The sequence below is a fragment of the Gymnodraco acuticeps genome, unplaced genomic scaffold (assembly GCF_902827175.1).
Source record: "Gymnodraco acuticeps unplaced genomic scaffold, fGymAcu1.1, whole genome shotgun sequence".
Taxonomy (NCBI): domain Eukaryota; kingdom Metazoa; phylum Chordata; class Actinopteri; order Perciformes; family Bathydraconidae; genus Gymnodraco; species Gymnodraco acuticeps.
In genome coordinates, this window is record NW_022991340.1 from 303,237 (window position 1) to 327,138 (window position 23,902).

At 40.0% G+C, this 23,902-nt stretch overlaps 1 protein-coding gene across 16 annotated transcripts in view; it reads left to right on the forward strand.

The window, feature by feature from the left end:
• The window catches only part of LOC117562664 (neurexin-2-like), a 153,731-nt gene that overhangs the window by 120,968 nt on the left and 8,861 nt on the right, over positions 1-23,902 (forward strand). For all 16 annotated transcript variants that reach the window (XM_034240500.1, XM_034240507.1, XM_034240508.1 and 13 more), the window contains 2 exons: positions 8,909-9,090; positions 21,067-21,238. In XM_034240500.1, coding sequence (XP_034096391.1) covers positions 8,909-9,090; positions 21,067-21,238 — 354 coding nt within the window. The remainder of the gene's footprint in view (positions 1-8,908; positions 9,091-21,066; positions 21,239-23,902) is intronic.

Genomic DNA, 23,902 nt, shown 5'->3' on the forward strand with positions numbered 1-23,902 from the left:
AAACTGTGGCCCACAAAAGGTAGGGGAAATGTTAGTGGAGCTACACACCGAGCTATAGAACTGCATGTGGCAGCTAAAAATACTCAATAAGGTCGGGAACAAAGAAGAAGAAGAAGCTCACCACTAGTTCAATTCTAAAGGTAATTTTTTGTGTAATGGACGTCGTAAGTAGCACTTTAGCATTGTCTTCAGTATGGTTGAGGATGTATATGGGGGATGGTAAGAGGACTGCATTGTCTTGTAAGCCTGCCCATGTGGAACAATTTGAACAGTAAGGGCAGACTTACATGTTGTGGCATGATTATATGGACTCCAGCACAGAGAGGACTATTTAAGAAGGAAATGTTGGAAAGAGTCATGTTTCTTTCTCAGTAAGAACATGGCAAATGCCCCGCATCGTATTGTAAGCCATATCAATTCCCTGTATGAGATCTTCTATTAAGATTCTTATTTTTAAAGGAACGCAAGTAGTAGTAATGTCATTGTTCCCCATTTTGTGATAATGTATTAAAGCTACAAAGTAAAATTGCAGGCATTATCACCATGGAAATCATTAAGTTTTCTCTGTAAGGACATCTTGCAAGTAAAGAAGTGATGAGCCATGAGTAGAATGTCAATGGCTTGTGAAGAGAACAGCAGAAGTGCCCTCATCAACAGCTAATGTACCTGCCGCCACAATTGTTCAATGGAAACCTATCAAGCCATTGTGAAGACAGAATGTAGGTGTGAGGATTGTGCCGAGAAATCGCTCGTATAATTGGTTACGACAAGATTCAAAAAGCATTGTGAGTGTTCCTTTGCTTCCAGGTACATACAGTAAGAACTATAAATGTTCACATACTTAAGAATCTCAGCTCTCAGATATGTCATTGAATATAAAGATGATCTTGTGACACCCGTGGTAACCATGATAACAACAACTGTGACTCCACATTATGGCAAACACTCCTTCAGCAGCTAGTTTGTTAGAAATACAACAGAAGAAGATCCGCTATTTATCCGCCCATTCACACAAAGTTATTTTCGTTTTGTAGACACATTCTTGATTAATAATGGCAGATGATTGTTCCACTTCAGATAAATCCAGTTTTGTCTTTTGAATTATTTGAATCGGAGGCAGCAGTTATTTAAAAAATACTACAGAAAACTCCTATAACATTGTCAGACACACGTTTTTGTTTTAAATATTAGAATCATTGAAGCAGAGATGTTGTCTTTCTTATTATACACAATAATCTTTCTTAAAACATGCCTACTATACCCACACTGCAACACGACCAACAACAGTCTGAACACCACCAGATTATTTGTTTTTTCATTTTTTAAATCTTACTGTTTAGACCAGTGTTTCTCAAACTTTTTCATACCCAAGGACCACTTAACCAATAAAAAAACACTCGCGGACCACCTAACTCCACAAATATCCAAAATCACATCGTTTTTCTAGAACAGATTACAAATCGCCTGAAAATGGTACAAACAAGTGGCAACATGTGTGATGAATGTGTTGCGCTGGGCTATATCATACCATCGAAAGTGAAACTTAAGCTCGCTCCCTTGCGGAGATATTCCCGCGAGAGTGCGTAAAACTTTAATTTATTAATTTATTTAAAATGTGAAATTGTACCAATATACTCACGGACCACTAGGGGGCGCTCACGGACCACCAGTGGTCCGCGGACCACACTTTGAGAAGCACTGCAAGTTTAGACCCATCTAATGTATAAACGTTTAGAACAGCTGCTTCACAAAAAGCCTTTATAAATGTTTCTCACATGTGTGGTAGTTCTTCTCAAGACCTGTAAAGTCACTTTGATCAGTTCCCCCTCATAACGCTCTGATTCAGTGATAACAGAGTGAACAGTACACTGGGCTTTATACATGCTGCATCATTTCTTTTGAGTTAACGGGTTTGAAAAATCAATTTGAGGCGAGAATGGAAGACTATGCCACTATCAATAAACCTACTATCTATCGAGCTGATAACTGAATGTAAGGAAGAGAAAATATATATTTCTTGAAGGAAAAATAGTTTTTGAGTTTGGGAAATCTAAGAATAATATCTTTAAAGAGGCCCCATTATGCTTTTTGGGATTTCCCTTTTCTGTAGTGTTTTATAGGTTTCTGTGCATGGTAATAGTCTGAAAATGATTAAATCCCCTGGGTGTTTCTCAATGTTGAGGAAGCTGTTCCAGAGCCACTATTTCAAGCATACTATGTCATCGAGTCCCGCCGAATGACTGTTCCAATGTCCAGCATACTTGGAATTCTACCGAGGCCGGCATACTTCGTAGCGAGAAATGTCGAGGCTGCACATGTGTAGACTCCGCGGTCTTAAAATCCCCACAATGCTTTGCGCACGGAACAATTTCCAAATCTTTGGCGGAAATCGCGTTCCATTTAAGGCGGGGCATATGACGCACACCTTTTAGCCTGTTCCACAATTCTTCGTTTTCCGAGGCTAGGAAGGATTCTTGCCTCGCTTCTGAAGCAACTGACTCGGAAGACATGTGCTACCAAGCAAGCGTCCTCGACATTGAGAAACACCCTCCCTCCCCTGCCTGAAACTCTTCCATTGGACTCCTTTGTTTTCTTCCAAGACATAGTGACATCACCATGTAACACTTGTACTTCTATTGGCTTGTGCTCCAACAAAGTGTACATGATAGGCTAATTTGACATCTCTTAGCAGCTAACCAATCAGACCAATCTTTGGTTTCAGACAGAGACAAATAAAGCCCTTTGGAACATTAAAGCATGTAAGCATATCACAGTAGAAGCCCATTACACAAATATACACCTGAGAATGAGCGTAATAGGGCAACATTTTATTTTTGTTTCATTACAAAAATCCGTATAAGAAAAGACCAGATGATTTGAACAAAGACAACTGACACAACCTTACAAATATTCCAGTAAAAAAAGAGACATAAATCTGAAAAGCTGTAAAAAATAAACGCCACAACTACCTGTCGTAAAAGCTACTCTGGATCATTTATGGAAACTGTCGCTGCGCCTTTGGCAATAAGAGGAAGCATTACTGCAGTATTTCAGAAATGCATTTGAGTTTGGTTTCACCAAAATCATCTGAAAGTTGAAAGAGAAAACCTTAACATTATTATAGAGAGGGGGAGTTGTTTGAGGCGCTCTGAGATGAAGACATTACATCTGAGAAGTGACAGTCTGGATACATCTGGCTGATCAGAGCAGAGAAAGCCATTCAGCTATAATACAGTTTTCATTCGCCCAGCTGCTTCTTCAGTTATATAATAATGACATGATTTTCAGTGCGGCTTTTAATCGATTGAATTCAGGTGAACTCTGTTTTCGCTGTGTGTGATTCCACTTTCTAATTTCAACAACTTAAAGATCGTAAGTCCTTTCTGTCAGGCTTTATGCTGCACCATTCATTTTCATCATTTCACTGAGCCCTATTTAATAGACCATGGAAGAAGTGGGCCTCAGATGCCATAAGTCAGACGATAAATTGAAACGTAATATCTCTCCATAACTCTCCATTTCTGCTCACAGTATAGAGATTTATATTAGTTCATAATCTTAATCAATCAGTTTTGTTTTTCCAGTAAAGTGCTCTTGTTGAACTGGTCATTGCCTAATGCCTCCGGAGCATACTGTGTACTGAGCTGCACTAACTCTACCCTACTGAAGCCATTCAGAAACCTGAGCACTCAAGTATGAATTGAAACTCTATTTGCAGGGTTTGCAATCACTAAGAATGTGATACATATTTATTTATGAGTATGTATAATTTACAGTTTGTTCCATAGCTTTGGCTTATATGTTACATCTGATAGTAGTTGCCCATCATTGAGTCATGACTGTTTTTCAGGCTCATACAAGTCGTGATAACTAATGTTATTAGAGCTAATACTCTCTCACTGGCTAATGCCTGAAGAATTGTCCGAATTCTACAACAAGAAGCTCAGGGGAGCTCTTTTACACCTTTTTCAAGTCTAAACTGTTTTGTGTGATACAAATTATCCCCAGCGTCTCAGTGTATTTTGCAAGTCCTATGAGCACGATGCCTCGTTTGTCGTGTATTCAGCTGGCTGAGAGCTCGAATGAAAAGGACAGGATGTTTGTGTGGGTAGCATGAGTCTTGGCACAAACAAAGAATCTATACTGTTGCATTTGTTGTGTAAAAACCTATTAAGACACGACGACAACCAATCATGGCTGCTTTATAGAATTTCTCCTCTTCACTTACACCATGGCAGCGCCTGTAAAAAGCAGCCCTCTGATACTGCTGACCTCTGTAATGTATTTAACCAACAAAGAGGGCTTTTAATATGCCTAGAATTAATTTTTTTACCGTGAATATTTTATCGTGCCGCCTATGTAATATTCATGAATAATATGGTAGGCATCAAGGGTATAACAATGCCTGCACACTGTATAATTAACTACCGAGGCTCCTAACTAATGATGATGTGATATACAGCACACATCGCAGTGGAGAGTCTCCAAGGAGCGCTGTTATTGGAGCACAGATGCATTGTACGGCCATGAGAGACAAGCAGAACGCTCCCATGAGAGAGAGAGGAGAGCTGCTGCAAGGGAGAGGACTGTGATGTTTATAGTCATAATCTTAACAACACGGATTTACCGCCTGCTTTATTTGATGCAGGTCTGCCACGGAGAGCAGATAGCATGATGTGGAAGAGGAAAGGCAGAGAGGTGTAATGAAATGCTTCAGCGTTATGACTAATGCAGGAGCTACTGCCGTCTATAGACAGATGCTACTGCAGGTATACATTAGCACTCCATATTTCATGATGCACATTACAAGGGTGCGTGTTACCTTTATTCACCCTTTGACTTTGTGTTCTCACGGCAACGCTCAGAACACTCCAGCTCTCATCTTCAGGAGCTGTTTGTTGTGAGGTGTTTCCTTCACATCGAAAGAAGACGTTATCTTAGTTTCTAACAGTGTTGTGAAATATTAATGTGTAATTAATGTGTTCACATGTGCAAACCAAGACATATACTATAGTAGCCTATATGTGAATTTAGGCTGTGTTATGTATTGTAATCAAGAACTCATTGCAAACCAGAGATTGGTTTTAATAGCCTTATTAAATAAGCAATTAAAAAACAATAACATCTGATTTACGAATTCCCTGAAAATGTAAAATCCAAACCTGTAATTGGACAATAAAAAATAAAAGCTTATATGGTAGCATAAAGCTGATGTGTTGGCTTTGTCATAAAATAGGAACATCTCGTAATAATTGCATTTGTAATACATTTTTATTGTATACAATTATTGCCACCTTTTAGAGGTAGGTTGTTATTTTGCACAATGAACAGTATTTTAATCCTCGAAAAATAACCTCCTCTATAATCATACAACTGTTTTGATCAAATGAACGCTATCAAATAGTTAATATGTCTACACTGATAAACTGAAATGTTGACTTTAATTAAATGTATTATGTCCAACATATTTCACATAACTGTATTAGGTTAGTTGTAATAGCCATTTAATTAAAGTCAACGTTTCAGTTTTTTCAGTGGTATCTAATGCAAAAACGCATTATCAATTGTAAAATCAAATTGTGATTAGCTATCTCTGATTTTACATTAATTTGTGTCTTAATTTAATCTTAAATGTTCACTTGAGAATTACATTTTTCTAAAATAACGTTGCACATGTCTTCATGATTTTCTAGTGTGGGTTTTTTTTTTGTTCAATACTTTTCAATGGCTGACATGAAGCTACGGCTGAAATTGTCCTCTTTTTCTAATGGAGATCATTTTCCTTCTCAAAATTGAAGAATGCAACGTGTGTAATGATCAAGCAGGCCTGGTTGCACATATCTGAAATTGAGTATATAAAGTTCATGAGGATTGAGTCTCCTGAGTGTACTATTTAAATTTGTGTTGAAAGCTTTATTGCACAGTGAAATTTGAAATGAGACTAATTTGGGTCTCATAATAAGAAGATTGACCACATTATGGCTCGCCTGCTTTTTTTGTTTGCTTCACAAGAAAAAGACTAGAAATCATTAAGGGTTGTACGGTGTAATGAAATGTTGTATTATAGCCTGTGTGAAGCTTAATGTTGTCTTTTTTTTTTTTTTTTAGATTTGTGTGATATTTGAGAGCTACAATTTATACATTATCACACAGGTAGTATTATTGTATGCAGGGCTGTTTTATTAGAATGAATACGATGTTCATTGGTCTGTGATCTTGTGTCCAAATATCCATAGCACATTGGTGTTAAAAGCAAAAAGGTCTATACTCTCAGAGATACTGAACACAAGGAGCAGAAATGAGGGCAAACTACTAAAATGCCAGATGCAGATAACGTTCACTGAAAGGAAGAAACCAATACAACCTCTCCATTAAGACTCATTGATGTAACTACTGTCAATGCCAATCCCCGGCGTGAATTAAGATTACTTCAGTAAGAAATACTTGGTTTGACTCAAAGACTTTTATTTCAATTAAAGTCAAAGTAAGTCCGAAGTGTTGGACATTAAGGAAGCATCCAGCTAAGCAGTTAGATCCCGTCATAACAACCCATGTGCTGAGTGGCCCATTCAACCGTTTCAAAGAGTACTCAAGTTGTCGTGACAACAACACTCAGGCTTCAGGTGTTAAAACAAACCCAGAATGACCCAAATGTGCAGTGCGCTATTAAAGAGAATTATTTCTCCTGTAACATAATGGCGATGCGTTTATTGAGGACAGGAGTTCGCCTCTCTTTGCAGTCTATAACACCCGCAGTACTCCTCTAAAAGAACACTCATCCCATCAGAAAGCAAACTTAGTTTTGACCTGACTTCAACTTGCATGCACCGTATAAAATGGATAATAGCTCTGATTTTGCTGCTCTCACCCAAATGAAATAATTCCACTAATTCAAATGTAATCATGCAATCCGACGTGACTGAGGGAATAGGAATAAATCGTTTCACATTATAAGAAAAAAGTGTCTCGTTTACGTGCCGATCAGAAAATGGATTAAGCACCTTTTTTTTTTAAGGGATCTCAGCGATTCCAGCAAGACTTGTAAATTAAAGATTAACACCAGAATGCCTTTTATCTCGAGGACACAGAAATATTTCTGGGTGCAGATGAATAACTCATTATAAAGTCAAAGTAGACACTATCGCTTTTCCATAAACCTGCTTGACACTGTATGAGCAGGTGGATGAATTTAAATCAGATTTAAATAAAAATGTTACGGCTGTTGGAGCTTTTCACATTTTATATTGAGGTCAATCAATCAATCAATGTTTATTTATATAGCCCAATATCACAAATGTTACATTTGTCTCAGTGGACTTCACAGTTTGTACAGAATATCAGTATGACAACACGACACCCTCTGTCCTTAGACCCTCACATCGTACAAGGAAAAACTTCCAGAGAAAACCACAGTTTAAAGGGAACATGGGAGAAACCACAGGGAGAGCAACAGAGGAGGGATCCCTCTCCCAGGACGGACAGACGTGCAATAGATGCTGTGTGTAAATCGAAGAGATAATACATTTACAACATAGGTTGAGGTGAACTGGACGGTCAACGCTAATCCATATACAACTGTATCAAGATGTTGCGTTGATGACGCATCTGTGTGAACAAGTTACAAGGTCAAAATATGTGGATAAGCAATCATGAAGTAAGCATTTCAAATATAAAATAGCTTGATATATGAGGCAATTACTGCACATTATGTTTGACCAAGAGATCAGATGGTATGATGAAGACACAAGGTGAAGGATGATAACAGTCAATTATATATTATTTATGTTGGGAAATAGCTCAAATATGATGTGCTCAATGACCTGACAAAAAAATATTTGGTGCTTTTTGTGAGGGAAACTTCTGAAGCAATTGGAAACAGGACTCAGAGAGGCACGAGGAGAGCTGGAGCTTTGATGGCAAACACTGACGGTTTATTTGGAGTTACGGCCGGAGAATTCACAAGACAGGTGTTGTGTCACGAGATGACACAGCGGTTGCCGAATTCTGAAGAACTCTTCTGCAGCTCGATGTTTTAGCTAGTTCAGAGTAATAATCAACATTCTTCATCAGTGAGACTAAACAATTATGGACCCTGAATCTAACTAGAGCTCTCGTCCATAGAAAATAATTTGTGCCAGGGAACCTTCGTCCCTGAACAGTAAACTACCTAATGGCGGCTTGTGCTCTGTCATAGACTGGCAACAACAATGCGCCCAAGCTGCTTAAGAGAGATAGCAGCAATACCCAAGGCCGTAGAACTATGCTGTGGGAAAAGAAACAGTAACGAGAGAAAACGATGAACTGGGTCGAAGGTTGAATACCTAAGCAAATTATTCTTTTTATGATTGAAATAAGGTTTATTAACCTTTGTGTATTCTGCGGTTCAGAGTGACCTTTTTGAAATAAATCAAAAATACAAGTTTTCCTTAAAATCATGATTCAAATGGTTCCATGTGTGTTATCCTAGATAAGCATGAATATCCAACCCAACCTAAATACAATAACACACATAAACTAAACTTTAATCCATCCAAACCTACATCCTGAAATACCTACTATTTTGTGAAATCATTGCCAGGCGAAGCTTTATCCTCAGTGTTTGCAGTGAGAGCCATGTGGGATCGTGATAAAAACTGTGGTCATTTGTTTTCATCTGTGAATGTTAAGCTCCATCATACTTTGTAAATTGGGCTACTTTACTGTGATTTAAGATCAAAGCCGACCTCTTTAATAAATCATCCTTCCTGGTTTTGCTCTGCTTGCTGCGTGATTTTGAAAAATGAACGTTGGTGTCAGAGCAGTGGGTTGGAAAGGGGGGGGAGAATCTGAATCTCATCTTTATACAAGGCACGGGTACTTTTAAGAAATAACAATATATAACAAATCACTCTTCTTTTTCTGTCTCCAGCTGGGACCACGTACATTTTTGGGAAAGGGGGGGCTCTCATCACTTTCACCTGGGCCCCCAATGAGCGGCCGAGCACCCGAGCCGACCGGTTAGCCGTGGGCTTCAGCACTCAGCAGAAGGACGCCATCTTGGTGCGAGTGGAGAGCACCCATGGGCTCGGAGACTATCTTCAGCTGCACATAGTAAGTCTGGGAAGCAGAGTGTGGGGCTTGAAGCAAACATTTCTCTTTTCGGAATGGGATCCTTCTTTCTATCTCTCTAAAATACAAGAATAAGATAAGAAATATTATGCACTTTCCTTTTCTCTTATACAAATCTAGAAAACCAGGAAGCTACTTACATTTCCAAATGTAGGTAGATGGAAATGATTTGACAGAGTGATTGTCTGATATGTGTTGCTGTATTTGAGTTTATTTCTAATTTATAAACAAGACAATTCACAAAATCTTGTTATAAATATTTGAGAGGCCCCAAAACCCGTAATAGCACTTAAGTTCCTTCCTTTTGTGCTATTAATTTGTTGGGTACATCTGTGAATACCCAACAAACAAAAAATCATATATATTAATGATTATAAAAGCAGTGTCAAAAAAAGAAACTCAAGCTCCTTAGATCTCAGGGAAATCAGGACAATGTGAAGTGGGCAGCTGAGTCGAACTATGGAAACTAGTCCACTCTCCAAACGCAAAATAACTAAATAATGTCTGAGCAACAACAACAATGAGTAATGTATTCCCAAGTTTGAAAGTAAACAGCTAGTGACTAACATTGAAAAAGAGCAAACAAATGATGGCTCAGAAGCCGTTTTTAGATACCCAAAATGAGGAAAACATCATAATCTCCCCCTAGATGTGTTGATAAAAGTCTGTCTGGGAGAGTGCTGATGTTTCATCTTGATTATATGTAATATGGGAATAAATAAACCTCTGTTTTTAAATTACTATTTTAACTTAAAGGATCAGCACAGTGTTTGCTAATGCTTAAGCATGTTCTAATAGCTGATTAATGGAGTGCAAGCATTGAGAACAAATTGAACAAATAAATGACTACTTTACAACGAGATAGAAACACAATAGAGTGAGTCAGTAGACAAAGAGATGTTTTCTGGTGAAAGACATGTGTGTCTTTTGGTGAAAGCAAGTGACTCATCAGCAGCTGGCGGCAACTGAGGGTTTTCTAGAGGGAAATCAGCCTTTTTAGCATGTAGCTACGGGACAGATGTGCAGTGATGAAGACCAGCGGGGAGATCTGTCAAACGTCTGCGTGTGGTGTAATAATTCAAATCACACCTGTTGTCAAAGCACGGGACACAACCACTGGAGTTGGGCCCTTATTATCAGACCACCCAGAGAAAGCTTCATAATAACCTTATAACAGAAGCAGATAGATTATTTCCAAACTGCACTGAAGTGTTCTCAAAGGTGGAAAAGAGTGGCAAATCTACTTAGCACATGTAAGGTATTACAATTAAAAAACAAAAAGCTGCATCTCTTCTCAATACCTTCCATAATCAATCAATTTCAGTAAAAGGAGACATCTTAATCATCTTTCACATACATCGAGTACATATTTTGGTTCAAACTAATATTCAGTTAATTGAGTTTGCTATTAGAAAGTGGCCTTCCACATAGAGAAGCTAAGGTAGTATAATATGGAGAGGCTGGTTTCTGTACTTTCCAGATACTACACATGTTTGGTACAAATATCTTGCCTTGGGGGTTTTTCAAACTGTCTCATCTAAATTGTATTTCCTGTTTTAAAAACTGTAAAACTGACCTTGCCAGCTTTGAAATGTTGCAAGTAAATGCAACGACTTCTTCCTGCGTGCAGAGCTAGCTGGAACGTGTTTTTTTGTATCCAGCATTGCTTACCCTGACACCCTATCACTGCTCAGCGGAGGGCAATCAACAGAGTTCAGAGGGTGTGGAGGTTGTTTTTTTCGGTTTCTCTAACTGAGCTTCATCAAATCACGTCGTCTTGTTTCGTACAGACCCGCGTTGCCATTCCTTGTCCTTCTTCTTCAGGATTTAAATTCGACATGTTATCAGTCTGTTCCCTCCCTCTGCTTGTCTATTGAAGAAGAGCGAGAATGTGGAAACTAGGTGAAGACGGAGAGAAGACGTACGCAGGTCAAATTAACGCCGGCCCACAGGGGAGATTTGAAAATAGTAAAAGAAGCAAATGATAAACGAGTTTTATGTGCTACAGGGGTTTGGGGCTCTCAGATGTGGTGCCTGAGAACAGAATTCATTTCTTGAATAAATATGCAGTATATCTACCTTAGATATCAATCTTTATGTTCTAAACCACCATGCAATGAAGGCTTCAGAACAACGCCTGGTAATAATCCGAGCACACTTACATTTTGTTCAAAATGCTCTGGATGGTGAGACATTTTATTGTTCTTTTTTATTTGTATCTGTACTCTTTAAATCTTGCTCTGTGAAGCACTTTAGCCTGCATTATTGTACGGAAGGCGTTAAATGATTCAAGTTGAGTAGAGCTGACTATTTGACTATTACAGCGAGGGAGATGAAACATCACATTAGTCTTGCTCGAGAGAGATCGTTTAGGAAATGATAACGCCTTTACTGATGCAAATAGCACCTGATTTTCAGTGCTTATAATGCGTCATCGAAACAGCAAAAGGAACACACGTCACTTATGTGAACAGAAGATTGCTGCATGAAAATTGTCACATGGTTAATTGACACTGTAACTGCGTGAATGGCTTTGAAGACCAATTGCTTTGTGCATAAAAAACAAACCACATTCACCAGAGTGAACAAAAGAGATGCAATTGGTCCTGTTTGTAATGAGTTTGTACACATCTGAATCAGAAACAGAGGATTCCTTGTGCAAAATGATGACAACTAGACAAAGCAACGTTACGCAGCAGAGCTTCAAACTACAGTAGATGAAGTTACACAGACTGACGTGGAATTAAAGGGGCCCTATTAGGCTTTTGGGGATTTTCCTTTGGCCCGTCCACACAGCGGCGTGCGTTGAAGCTTCCAACGCTTCTGCCCATTCACTTTGAATGGGGTGACGTCACTTTTAGCCGAACTGCATTTTGGGAAGCGACGTGGAGCGTTGCTGGCGTTGCTCGCTTCAAAAGTTGAGCAATGTTCAACTTTTGGCGCCTCGGCAGAAGCGTCAGCCAATGAAATCCCGTGTATGCAAATCTGCCAGAACAAGCGCTAGCCAATCAGACCGCGTGTATGCTGGGAGAGACTACGCAGGTCATTTCCTCATATTCCAAAAAATGGAGGGAAAATTCATTATGGCGGTAGTGAATCACCCGGTGCTGTATGATCAGTCTCTGTTCATCTACCGGGATACAAACCGGAGGAACCAGGCATGGAGGGAGGAGGCAGAGACAGTGGGTGAAACTGGTAGGTTTTCGCCTGTTTGGGGATTTTATATCCAGTTTACTTCGTTTTAACATTGCTATTGCTTTGTATGTCGGGGGCGAGAGATTCATGTGATTGGTTGTTGGTTGCGTTGCTCGCAAAAAATCCCCAAGCTTCAGACACGACCACCGCCAAGCGTCAACGCACGCTGCTGTGTGGACGCTCCGTAACTGTAGCGTGTTTATCAATCACAACAGAGCCGGCCGGCTAACCAATCAGAGCAGACTGGCTCTGGTAACAGACAGAGGGTGAAAAGAGGTGCTGCAGCTTTCTGAACATTAAAGCATGTAAGCATATCACAGCAGAGACACAGAATACAAATATCAACCTGAAAATGAGCTTAATAAGGCCCCTTTCTTAATACATTTTCCTATGTTAGAATGAAAATGCTTGATCAAAGAGCAATGAATATGCTATAATATATATTTCAGGAGGGCAGAGCTCAACCTGCTTTAGGTATTCCCAAACATTTGGATTCCTCACTTTAAATGTATGATACATAATTCAGCCACAAGACTGTGTGTTGGACTTACTAACTATAAAAGAAAGTTGCTTTTTTTGATGGCAGCTTTTCCCCCAGCTGAAATATATTTTTTCAGAGAAAATAGGGTGCTTTGATCGTTTGGGAAATGTACAACTGTTCAAAGGAATTAGAAAACAACGCACACTATATTACATCGAGCAGTTTGAAGTTTTGTTTCACTATTTATAACGATCTGTCATTTCCATTCAGTAATCTGCTTTAAAAAGAAAGGAATAGGCGCTTGTTTCCCCGCTCAGGATTAAAAAGCAATTCACAATATTTCCTTTTATGTTATGCTATGCTGAGTGTGATGAATAGTCCTTTATTATATGGGAGTAGGAACGATAATATCCTTAATTACGGTGCCACCATTTTATATGCAAGCTCCCTATGTGCTTCTACGGAAAATGCTCCTGTATAGTAAAGAGACGAGTTAACATGTCGTGTGCAGAGACTGACAGTTGGCTGCTAACACTCTGAGATAGAAAGCTTGTCTTATTTAAAGAATCATGATCTTTCCACTCTGTGCTAGGTTTTAAAAATGTAACCCATCATAGAAGAATTGTATATGCCATATAGTGCTTTCTTTTTAACATCTCATTGACAAATGCAAGTATATTAAGGGACACATTCACTGTTAACTAGTTGCCTATTAGCATGCATATAGCATTTTGGCTATTCATTATAAAGCACTAATAAAATAACTCTGTAGCTAAGAATATGTCTCCCATTAAAAGGTTCGATCTTGCTCATAACTAATTCACTTGTTTGACATAATAGGCTCCCTATTCCAAAGATGTTTCCTTTTCCAGACAAACTGAAATAAACAAATCATTCTCTTCAGTGATGGGTTACACCTTGTAATAACTGAAAGCATATAATCTGCTGTTGATTTGGTTCTACCAACTCATAACTCCCCCACTGAGCAAATCATACAAAGAACATAATTAATATTGAACAACCTTACTATTATTACTACTCAAGTAATTTGAACACTCTTGAGGAAAGCCTTTCATAATGGCCTTGTACAGTAGTCCTTCAATAGTCATGCAGAACAAGGCATTGAACAGTTCTATTTAGGGACTAATAAAAAGACATAACTCATCAACCTGTGTTCGAATTACCCATTTGCTTTCGGTGGAGCCCTATTTATTTATTTGTTTGGCAATCATATAGGCAGACCTGAAAGATATATATGTTTCCTGCATTAGATCAACATTGATTGCCAATAGGCCTACCTTGTTTGGTAGGACATCTTTTTTCTCATCTCCGAAATCTCGATCGCTTTTTCGTGTGCCTGGCTCTTGGTGCTTATAAATCTTTTCCCGCAGGTTATTCTGTTGATCACTGCTGACTTTTCCCTGAATCCATTCTTGTGAAAGGTGCACAATATACTTTTTGCCTCTTTGCAAATCTCACATCCACATTTTTTTTTCATGGATACCTTTCATTCCACTCACTCCATCTTTTCTGTGTCCAGTTAAAAGGCAGGTCATGGGCATCGTCAGGTTCGCTAGCGCAGGTGGCGCCGGCGGCTGTGGCCGTTGTTGAAGCCTCTTCAGGCTCCGCATCGGCAGGCCTCTCCCTCGGTGTGGAGCTGTCAAACTCGACCCTAACGCCGCTTACAGCCGGCCAACTAAAAGTTGTTCCGTTCACGTTGTCATTTTTAGACTCCTTCGCTTCTTTGCTTGTGAATCCAAAAGCTGCGAGGCTTGGATGTTTTCGTTTAGCCATATTTTTTATTACAAAGCCAGAGTTACAAAAATATCAGTATGAAAATATCAAATACCGCGCTATCATCGCCTGCCGTAACCATAGCAACGTAAGTACCATTTCAAACAGTGGATATAACAATAAATCCTTCCTTTCCTCTCAAATGAATCAGCGCTCTGAAGCTCCGATGGAAACAGACAATACTCCAAGAAATGTTTTTTTTTTCTGTCAGAGCTGCTGTCAAAACAGCTAGGTGGGACACTGCGTGGCTTTTCATGAGTATATATGCCTGTCTAGCTTGATACCCAAACACATGGGCACTAAGAAAAAAAGTGACCTGGAAAGGCCAAACTTTTGTTTATCAAAACTGGGCTGCAGCAGTGATGCTTTGCCAGCTGTCAGAAGGTGCTTTGGGGCTGTTTTGTGATGTGCTGCAAAGTAAGCACAATAGAAGCATCTCCTTTGTTAAAGAGGGTTTGGACCCTGGAGATGTTAATGTGGTCCAGAGGACATGCACTGAATTCGACCTGAGACTGCACTACACTGAAGTTTCATAATGAGTACTCATCAGTTTGCTTCTTGGGAAGAGTGATTAAACCTCAGTTACAGTACAGCATGCGCAAGATGTAAGTAAGACAGGAATATAAGAGAGATGTCTTACAGATGATATAGGGATTATACAGTAAGAAAAGGTTATAGTGTGTTTTTTCACCATACATTTTTATGATAAAATACGACTGGTGACCCTGCTGATTCTCACTAAAGCCAGTGCTGGAATTGGGCCGGTACTCACCGGTACGGAGTACCGGCACTTCTGGTTCTGACCCATGGAGTACCGGCACTTCTTGCTCAGTACCGGCATGCTGGCGGTACTCCGGTACTCATGCACTGTGCCAGTACTCAACACTCTCCCGCCGTTCTTATTATACATCCATATATATATATACAGCCGCCCGGTACTCAGTAGATGCGTCATGAGGTGCCGAACGGACATTCTCATCGCTCTAACCACTGGAGTTTCATAGCGGCTGTCAGCTGTTTACTCCTGTCATTCAAACAGAACGTGCTGGAGAGGGGGCGGGGCTTATCTTCTCCATGTAAATACTGTGGTGGAAACGACTATGTCAAAATTAACCTATTTGACCGTGATTTAATAGTAATACACGTTTCAAAATAATAATAATAATAATAATAATGCCGAAGTAACAACATACTGAAAACTGTTAGTAAAACCATGTTTTAATGCTTTACAATTTACATACCTAGATGCACGTGTGTTGTGTTTATGCAGTGCAACTCCCACCCAGTGGGTGGCTATGTAGAGTGATAGAACAGAGCAGGCACGCCCCCGAGAGAAGGAAAGCAAGTCACGTCACAAATTAGCATTTCTAAAATGTTAGCGTGGATTAATAAAAGTGCAAAAAGACAGCGGTTGTCGCCGGAAGAAACTTCAAATACAGAGAATGCTGTGCCTGTGTTGGAAATTGTGTCTAATGGGGAGCTTTCTTTGGTTGATCCTCCTGCTCCAAGTTCTAGTGCATTAGCATTAGCACTAGCTCCGCCGCCTCCTCCAGAGCCTCTAACGTTAGCTGCTGCTGGCGCAACTGCCACCACCAACACCGGGCAAAGCGATGCACCTGACTGCTGGACAACGGACCAGGTGCAATATTTTTGCAAGACCAATGCATGGCTCCTTCTTAAAGATAAGAAGCTAGGATGTCGGATATGCAGAGATGTCAAATCTTTGGGAATACACACTGGACAAGGACTGAAACTGTCAACTGAATGGGGTGAGTGTGCAGTGTCTCATTTCGGTGTTGACAAGGGCAAACAACAAGCTAGCCTGAGAAAAAAAATCAAAGAACATAAAGAATCACAAGCCCATGTAAAAGCTGCTGACATCCTTACATCTGCTTCACGTGAAACTATTCAACATCAAGTGCAGTCTATGCATAAATCTGAATTAGACACCACTATCAGAGTTTTTCGAACGGCATATAAAATTGGCAAACATAGCCGGCCATTCACAGACATGCCAATTGATTTGAATGTACAGAAACTGAATGGGCTGAACGTGGGCAGGGCTTTGCACTCCAATAAAACCTGTGGCGAAATCATCGACCACATAGCTCATGAGCTGAAGAAAAAAATGGCAAAAGACATTACAGAAAACCAAAGAAAACTCTGTGTTTTGGTCGATGAATCTACCACTATTAGTGGTAAAACGGTGCTTGTTGTGTGTCTACGCTCAGCATTAGCTGATGCTGAGCCCGAAACGTTTTTTTGGGAGCTGATCGAGTTGGATGGAACAACGGCTGATGACATCACAAAGGCGTTAATGGAGTGTCTTGGAAGAGATTTTAACGAGGACTTTTTAGGTCAGTGTTTCGTTTCTTTTGCATGTGATGGGGCTTCAGTCATGCTAGGGAAGAGAACAGGCGTTGCTACCCAGTTGTGTAGTAAATTCCCAAGCCTGTTTGTGTGGCACTGCTCCAATCATCGTCTAGAGCTGGCAGTTGGGGATGTGGTCAAGGAGGTCTCAGGGCTCAATCATTTCCAGATCTTTTTTGACAAAATCTATTCCTTGTTCCATGCCTCCCCCAAAAATCAGAGGCAGTTAGCGCAGTGTGCGCAAGCAGTCGGACAGCGTCTCCTGGTGATAGGGCGTGTTTTGTCCATCCACTGGGTGGCTTCAAGTGAAAGGAGCGTCAGAGCAGTCTGGGAAAACTACCGAGTGCTTCATGATCACTTCACAAATGCTGCAAACGACACGAGCAGGGATTCCAGAGACAGAGCAAAGTACAAGGGCCTGGATGATGTGCTCACATCTGCAACGTTTGTCAGCAATCTGGGACTGATGTACGATGCGCTCACAGAGCTCAGCGACCTCTCTCGGCAACTCCAAAAAAGAGAGATGACACTGCCTACAGCAGATAGGCTCTTAACTCGAGAAATACGAGTTTTTGAATCCATGGTCACCATGCCTGGCCCACACATGACTACAGTTCATACAGCTCTAGCTGAGAAGTCCTTCAAGGGTGTTGCCCTGCGTGAGAATGGCAGGCTTGTACAGATTCATGCAGGTCAGTTTTTCCGCAGTATGGTAGAGAATCTGAGACACATAATGACTTCCACAACCTCCTCTCATGTCAGCACAAGAGAAATCCCATTACATGGCCGGGAGGCCCGGGACAATCAGCTAATCCAGGACATGAAAGTTATCCATCCTGGAAGTTGGCCTGAAGAGGAGTTAGACGTACAGTATGGGGACGTAGAGGTGTTACGTTTGTGCGAAGTGCTGAAAGTGGACAGAAGAGAGACTGTTCAGGGCTTTCGCGAATACAAGGAAACCAGGGCATCCCGTACACCTGCTGCCATGGAGCCTCTACTGAAAGCAGTCCGAACCATCGCTGTCTCCACTAGTGAGTGTGAGCGGGCATTCAGCTGCATGAACGATATCCTTACTGCAAAAAGGAATGCTCTCTCTGTCAGCCGACTGTCCAGCCTGGTTTTCATTAAATGTAATGGACCATCACTAGGACAGTTCAATCCGGAACAGTATGTGAGGTCCTGGCTGGCAAAGGGAAGGAGAAGTGCTGATGTCCAGTCCAGCTCCAGCCCCTGATACTGATGTCCCCAAGGCCTTCTGGAGCCTTTTCTAACAATGTGAAGTATATTGCAAAGCAGCTCACCCAGTGAGAAGACTTTTGGCATAATGTGCCGATTTGTACAGATCCTGGAGATAGAAGGACTTCAGACCAACCAGGGAGTTATCTGATCAGCTTGGTGTTCAATGTAACTCTTTACCATGGCTCAGACTTTGTTACTTGCAGTTACAGTTTCTCATTTTAGATTGTGCAAATTTTGCATTTGTTTTTACATGTTCTTTGTTCATGCTCTTTATCATTTTTCTGAGTTGGAAAGTTAGATTGCATCATAGTTTACTTTATACATATTTGTATTCTTCAGTGGTGAAGTATATTGCAAAGCAGCTCAGCCATGTGAGAAGACTTTTGGCACTTTTTCGTTTTTCGTTTTCTGAGTTGGAAAGTTAGATTGCATTCAAAATGTACAGAAATACTTAATTTTGTTAAAGCTTTTTATAAAAAATGCTTCTGACCAGAGCTTTGTTTCCTTGTCATTAATGTTGAACACCACCAGAGGGGCTCTCACCTGAAAGGTCTCTGCTTCATGTGTCTTCAGCAGAAGATCTAGACTTTGATTGCTATATTTTCAGTTAATATTGACCTTACTGAGCTTTAGCCATATCCGCTGCCTATCATAACAAATGTTAAGTACAGTGAACCTTTCTAAAATATACAGTAGTAAAGAGACAAACCCACCAGCATTATAGTAGCCACATTCTTGTTTGTGGGCTGTATATATAAAATTGACTTGAAAAAGTTGCTGATTTTAGAGTACTGGCACCTTTTTCATTCCAATTCAAGCACTGACTAAAGCTGACTGTAATTAACTCGGTGTCAATGTGAGTAACTGTGAGTGGGCAGACATTTGTCCTGAAAGGGTTTCATCTTCCTTTTGACTTGTGTGAGTTAGATTATCCAGCTGTAGTTGATGAGTCATAAACACATTTGTTTCCTTCTTGGTTCCTAACAACCTTCAAGTGATGACAGGAAGACAATTGAAAGAGCCATCGACCTGTTACTGACCTCCAAAATGAAGGTCTTTATTTAGAGATAGAGCTCCTTAATGTGAAATAAGTGGTACATTTCTCAAGATTGAAGTGACGTTACTAATAGGACGTTCAAGGTCTCTTCAGACTTCTTTACCTCACACCAACTTTGTCAGCATGAATCATTATTTCAAATTGAAAAGGTTTCCGGAAGGATTTTACATATAATTAGCAGTTGAGAGAAAAGCTCCGAGACAGGTTTTACTTCACACAATAGCAGCCAACATTACAGAAAGAAATGTTTCGGTCTTTCAATGAGTAATGCAGTATTAAAATCCAGAGAGAAAGGACAAATCTGTCATATTATTATAAATGTGTGGGAGATTTTTAATATCCATATGGGCTGTAAATATTGTCTCCACCCTGTGCCATGCAGGCGCCTCAGTATGCAGTATTTCATTTCAATAAACAACCTATTTCTATATTTACTTCTTCTCGCCTCTCTTGTTGAAGTTGTGATATAGTGCAACCAGCTGTTTAAATAAAACCTGCACACTCTTGGCCCTTGAAACTAAACAGCTGAATGATATCAGGGAAGCTACACGGCTTATTATTAATATTGCGTTATTTTAATGACTTTCTAATTATGTGCACACGATCCTGCATTTAAGACATACTGTACAACAGGCACTCGTTGCATAACCACTTGACCACTTGTGTTATGAGTGCCAATGAATTACATTGTAATTTGGTTTGTCGACTTTTATTGTCACACTTAACCTTCAGGCTGTCATGTTCCGGGTCATACTGTAGTGATTAATGAGCTCTCTTCATGGTAGGATTATTTATGTGTTGTGTGTTTCATCGTAGTACAAAGGCTATATCAGTCCACTGGTTTGTAGATGGCTCGGTGATAATTCAAAATGTTAATTTATTGCCTTACAGTACAATCATATTGTTATGAGGTTCTATATTGAGATATCGTGATTCACAATTATGATTTCTTAATTGATAATAGCAAGCAGGACAGGGTTATATCTGCATTGTTATGGTTATTATTTCAACTTTGAAGAGGATTTGCAGGATTTTCATAATTTAAACGTTAAGCTTTATTGTTTTAGCTGTGTGCCTACACCCAATTATTCTGCTTAAATCAAACTGACATCTTAATAGTCATTGTATAGCTGGAAATATAGTATAACAATAATTTAAATCAAACAAAAATGAACAACAATAGGCATTAATATGTAGTTATTTCATATGGACTAGTTGTTCAATTACATGAAAACATGCTATATGTTCTGATATATATTGTTATCAGGATATGAACAACAACAGTTCAGGCCATATTGCACAGCTTAGTGAGCAGAGTGTGTGTGCTCCTCTGTGATCTATGTGTTGCTCACACACACACATGTCTCCACACATTTAGCACTTTGACCTGGTGTTGCATTTTAGAAACACTGCAAGGCGGCTGATGAACAAAGTTCAGACAGGCACTGACACCCCCACATGCAGTTTTTATCACGTTTCTTATAAGTGCCACCCAAAGGCTTACTTGAGAAGTAGCCTTGATCTTTAAAGAAGGATGGCAGGAGCAGGGAGATGCTGCAGGAGGAAAAGTTGGTCAACCAAAAGAGAAACAGAAGGATTCTGTCAGGAGAGATCCACATCAGGAAACCTGAGCTGCCCACTGAGGGGGGACGATACTGAACCCTGAAGAGAGAACTAAACATACTGTTCATGTCACAAAAGATACGCTTTTAAACAATGTCTCTGGCTCCACAACCCTGAAACCGACGGAAACTCTATAGGCTGCACGTTTGGAGTGAATATAAATGGGAAATACGTGTCATTCTTTGTTTTTTACCTGCAGGATGAAGGAAAAATTGGTGTCATCTTCAACGTGGGGACAGATGACATCACCATCGATGAGCCTGCTGTCATTGTAAATGACGGCAAGTACCATGTAGTGCGCTTCACACGCAGCGGAGGCAATGCTACCCTCCAGGTGGACAGCAATCCGGTTATTGAGCGATATCCACCAGGTAAGACTGATTGGCCTCACTATGAGGTTATACGATACATACAGAGTTGGCATGGAGCGTCTGGATTAACGAGAGAGGATTGCACGTCTGCCTCTCGAACATAAATCCTTGAATGACCACTTGTGAAATTTACTGTTTGAGAAAAAAAGATTGGCAATTTACCCAGTGGCTCATTTTAATTCAGCTCTCCCGTCTAGTTATTTCATCACTCTGTGAGCTCTCTATTAAATTGCCACACACATACAACTGGACATAACCATATTGCTCAAACAAATGTAATAAGCTGAAATTGATACATTTGCTTCAAGCTGCCTTGTGTATGTTTAGCAATGAAATAATTTTCATTAGCCGCTGTCGTTTTTGAAGCCAGTCTGCCAGACACTTGGGAAAAAAAGTAGCAGATGAGAAAAGTAAGTGAAGCAGTATGTCTGTGAGTACAAAAAAGATATCCATAGGTAGCACAAAAACAAATTTCAGTTCAATTACTATGTAAATCTAAATGAATATGTATCTTTTTTGGTTGATCTATTAGCCTGTTCCAGGTCTATAGAGGCAGTGTTAACTAACCCGGGTGGATGCTGTCGGTTCAGCTGATAAATTGTTGACATTTACAATTCTCTTGAGAACATGCTTAAATCCATATTCATCTGGCCACTTGTAAACACCAACAAGGTGACCTTACCATAACGTCCGTTTTGCATATTGATGGATTTGGCTGAATTTACACTGTCTTCTGCCAGATAAAAGGCTCAGCTCTAAAATGATGGATATGTGTTTTACATTTTAATCAGATGCTATAACATAAAATACTATGCTATACATAAATATGTACATAATTAAAGTAACTCTGCCTGAGGATAAAAGTGTCCTCATGTCCTAAGACAAATGACCTACTCCATACTCCAAAATTATATTATATACACATTTTATTCTGGTTTAGTGTTTTTGGAAAATCCAAATACCTTCATGGCATTGCATATTCAATGTGGATTATATCTGCCCAGGCACACAGACAAACAAACACAATGGAGAAGATAGGATGCACCTTTCACCATAGGCGGCGCGTGAGGCTCAGGTTTGGGAAGGCTAAATAACTTTTTTTACCTGACGCTGCCCGCCTCCGGCGTCTATAGAAAAGAGATCAACTCAGTGTGCGGAGTTTAAATCTCTCAAGTCATATTACAGGATAAAGGAAATACAGTTTAAACTACCATATGCAGAGAAGACGCCGATGTGTCGCACTTATCATTACATCATCAATCAGATCATCGATCATATAATATCATAATATATCATATATTTCCTTATCTGAGTCAGCTTCTCCAGCCGTATCTGGCTGTGCAACACTTACAGTGTCACATACTGTTTGCAGAAGTATTATTTTAAGCAACACATTATGTTGACGAAACACTCGAGTCAAATGTAATTAAAGTCAGATCCACTCGTGTCTTAGACGGGCAGTGATATCATAAAACTATACGCTTTCAAACACTCATTTTTTAACCAGTTGTTCTGTATTCACCTTGCAGCAACTCTGTGGCTTGTATCCTGGATTATATGTTTAAGTCATGGATGTTTAAAGCTCATATTTGTCTAATATTAGTTTACTTTTCATTAATGAAGTATGACGCTGCGCTGTCAGTACACTTGTCCCTGTTTGTGATTTGTGATTGGTGAAATGTCGCTAACCCCGCCCCTTTCACGTGAACGCGCTCTCAGCTGGAGAGAGAAACCCTGGCTTGATTTACCGAGTTGATAACCAGCGTCGTAGGACCGCTTAGCGAGATCTCGTTTGTTAGTTTGTATGTTGAACTGGCTTCGTAGCACAGGACACAGGTGGCTAGCAGCGCTAATGTCAAAGACACAGACATTATAGCCTACATCATATTTGTATTTTACCAGGATGCAGTGACACAAATATTTGGGAAGGCTTAGCCTTCCCTAGCCTACAGCACCCGCCGCCCCTGCCTTTCACACAGATCTTTTTCCCTGTACAAAAAGTTCAAAGCTCATCCATTTTGAGAGACTCATACCAAACATATACGCATAGACCAAAAAACCCAACGTTCATAATGTGATCACGACCGGCTGTGCTTTAACCTGCTCTGAACCAATTAACCTTGTTTAGAACAGGTGCTCCAGCTGGCGGAGCGGGAGGAAACCGAGTCCCTTCTGCAGCTGGTGCTTAAAGCACACACGCTCATGGCATCTGAATCCAGAAATTGTGCAATGGGTATAAAATAGAGTAATAGTTGTAATTAATTGAGTGAAGTGTACATACAGTATAACCTCTTAGGCAAGTTTCCACAATGCTTGTGAGGCTTTTGTGGATGCTAGCCCTGCACAAAAAAGACTTTGTAATTGTCACAGGAACTGCTCTGAAGCTGTGTTTTTCGTAACGTAACGTTTCTTTAAGTGTATAAGGATTTATAACTATTGTTGCCTTCACACGGAAACCAAGCAACGACCTTTGTGTGAGGCAAAAATGCAAAAACTCTGCTTGCATTTCTCGAAATGCTCTGTGAATGGTTCACATATTTTAAAACCTGCTTTTTTATTTAGTCTAACAGGAGACAAAAAAATAGCCTAGGTAAGCTTCAATTCAATTTTCATGCACCGTTTATTTACTGTGCCTCCCTTTCCGTTTTCAACTGTAATCCTAAT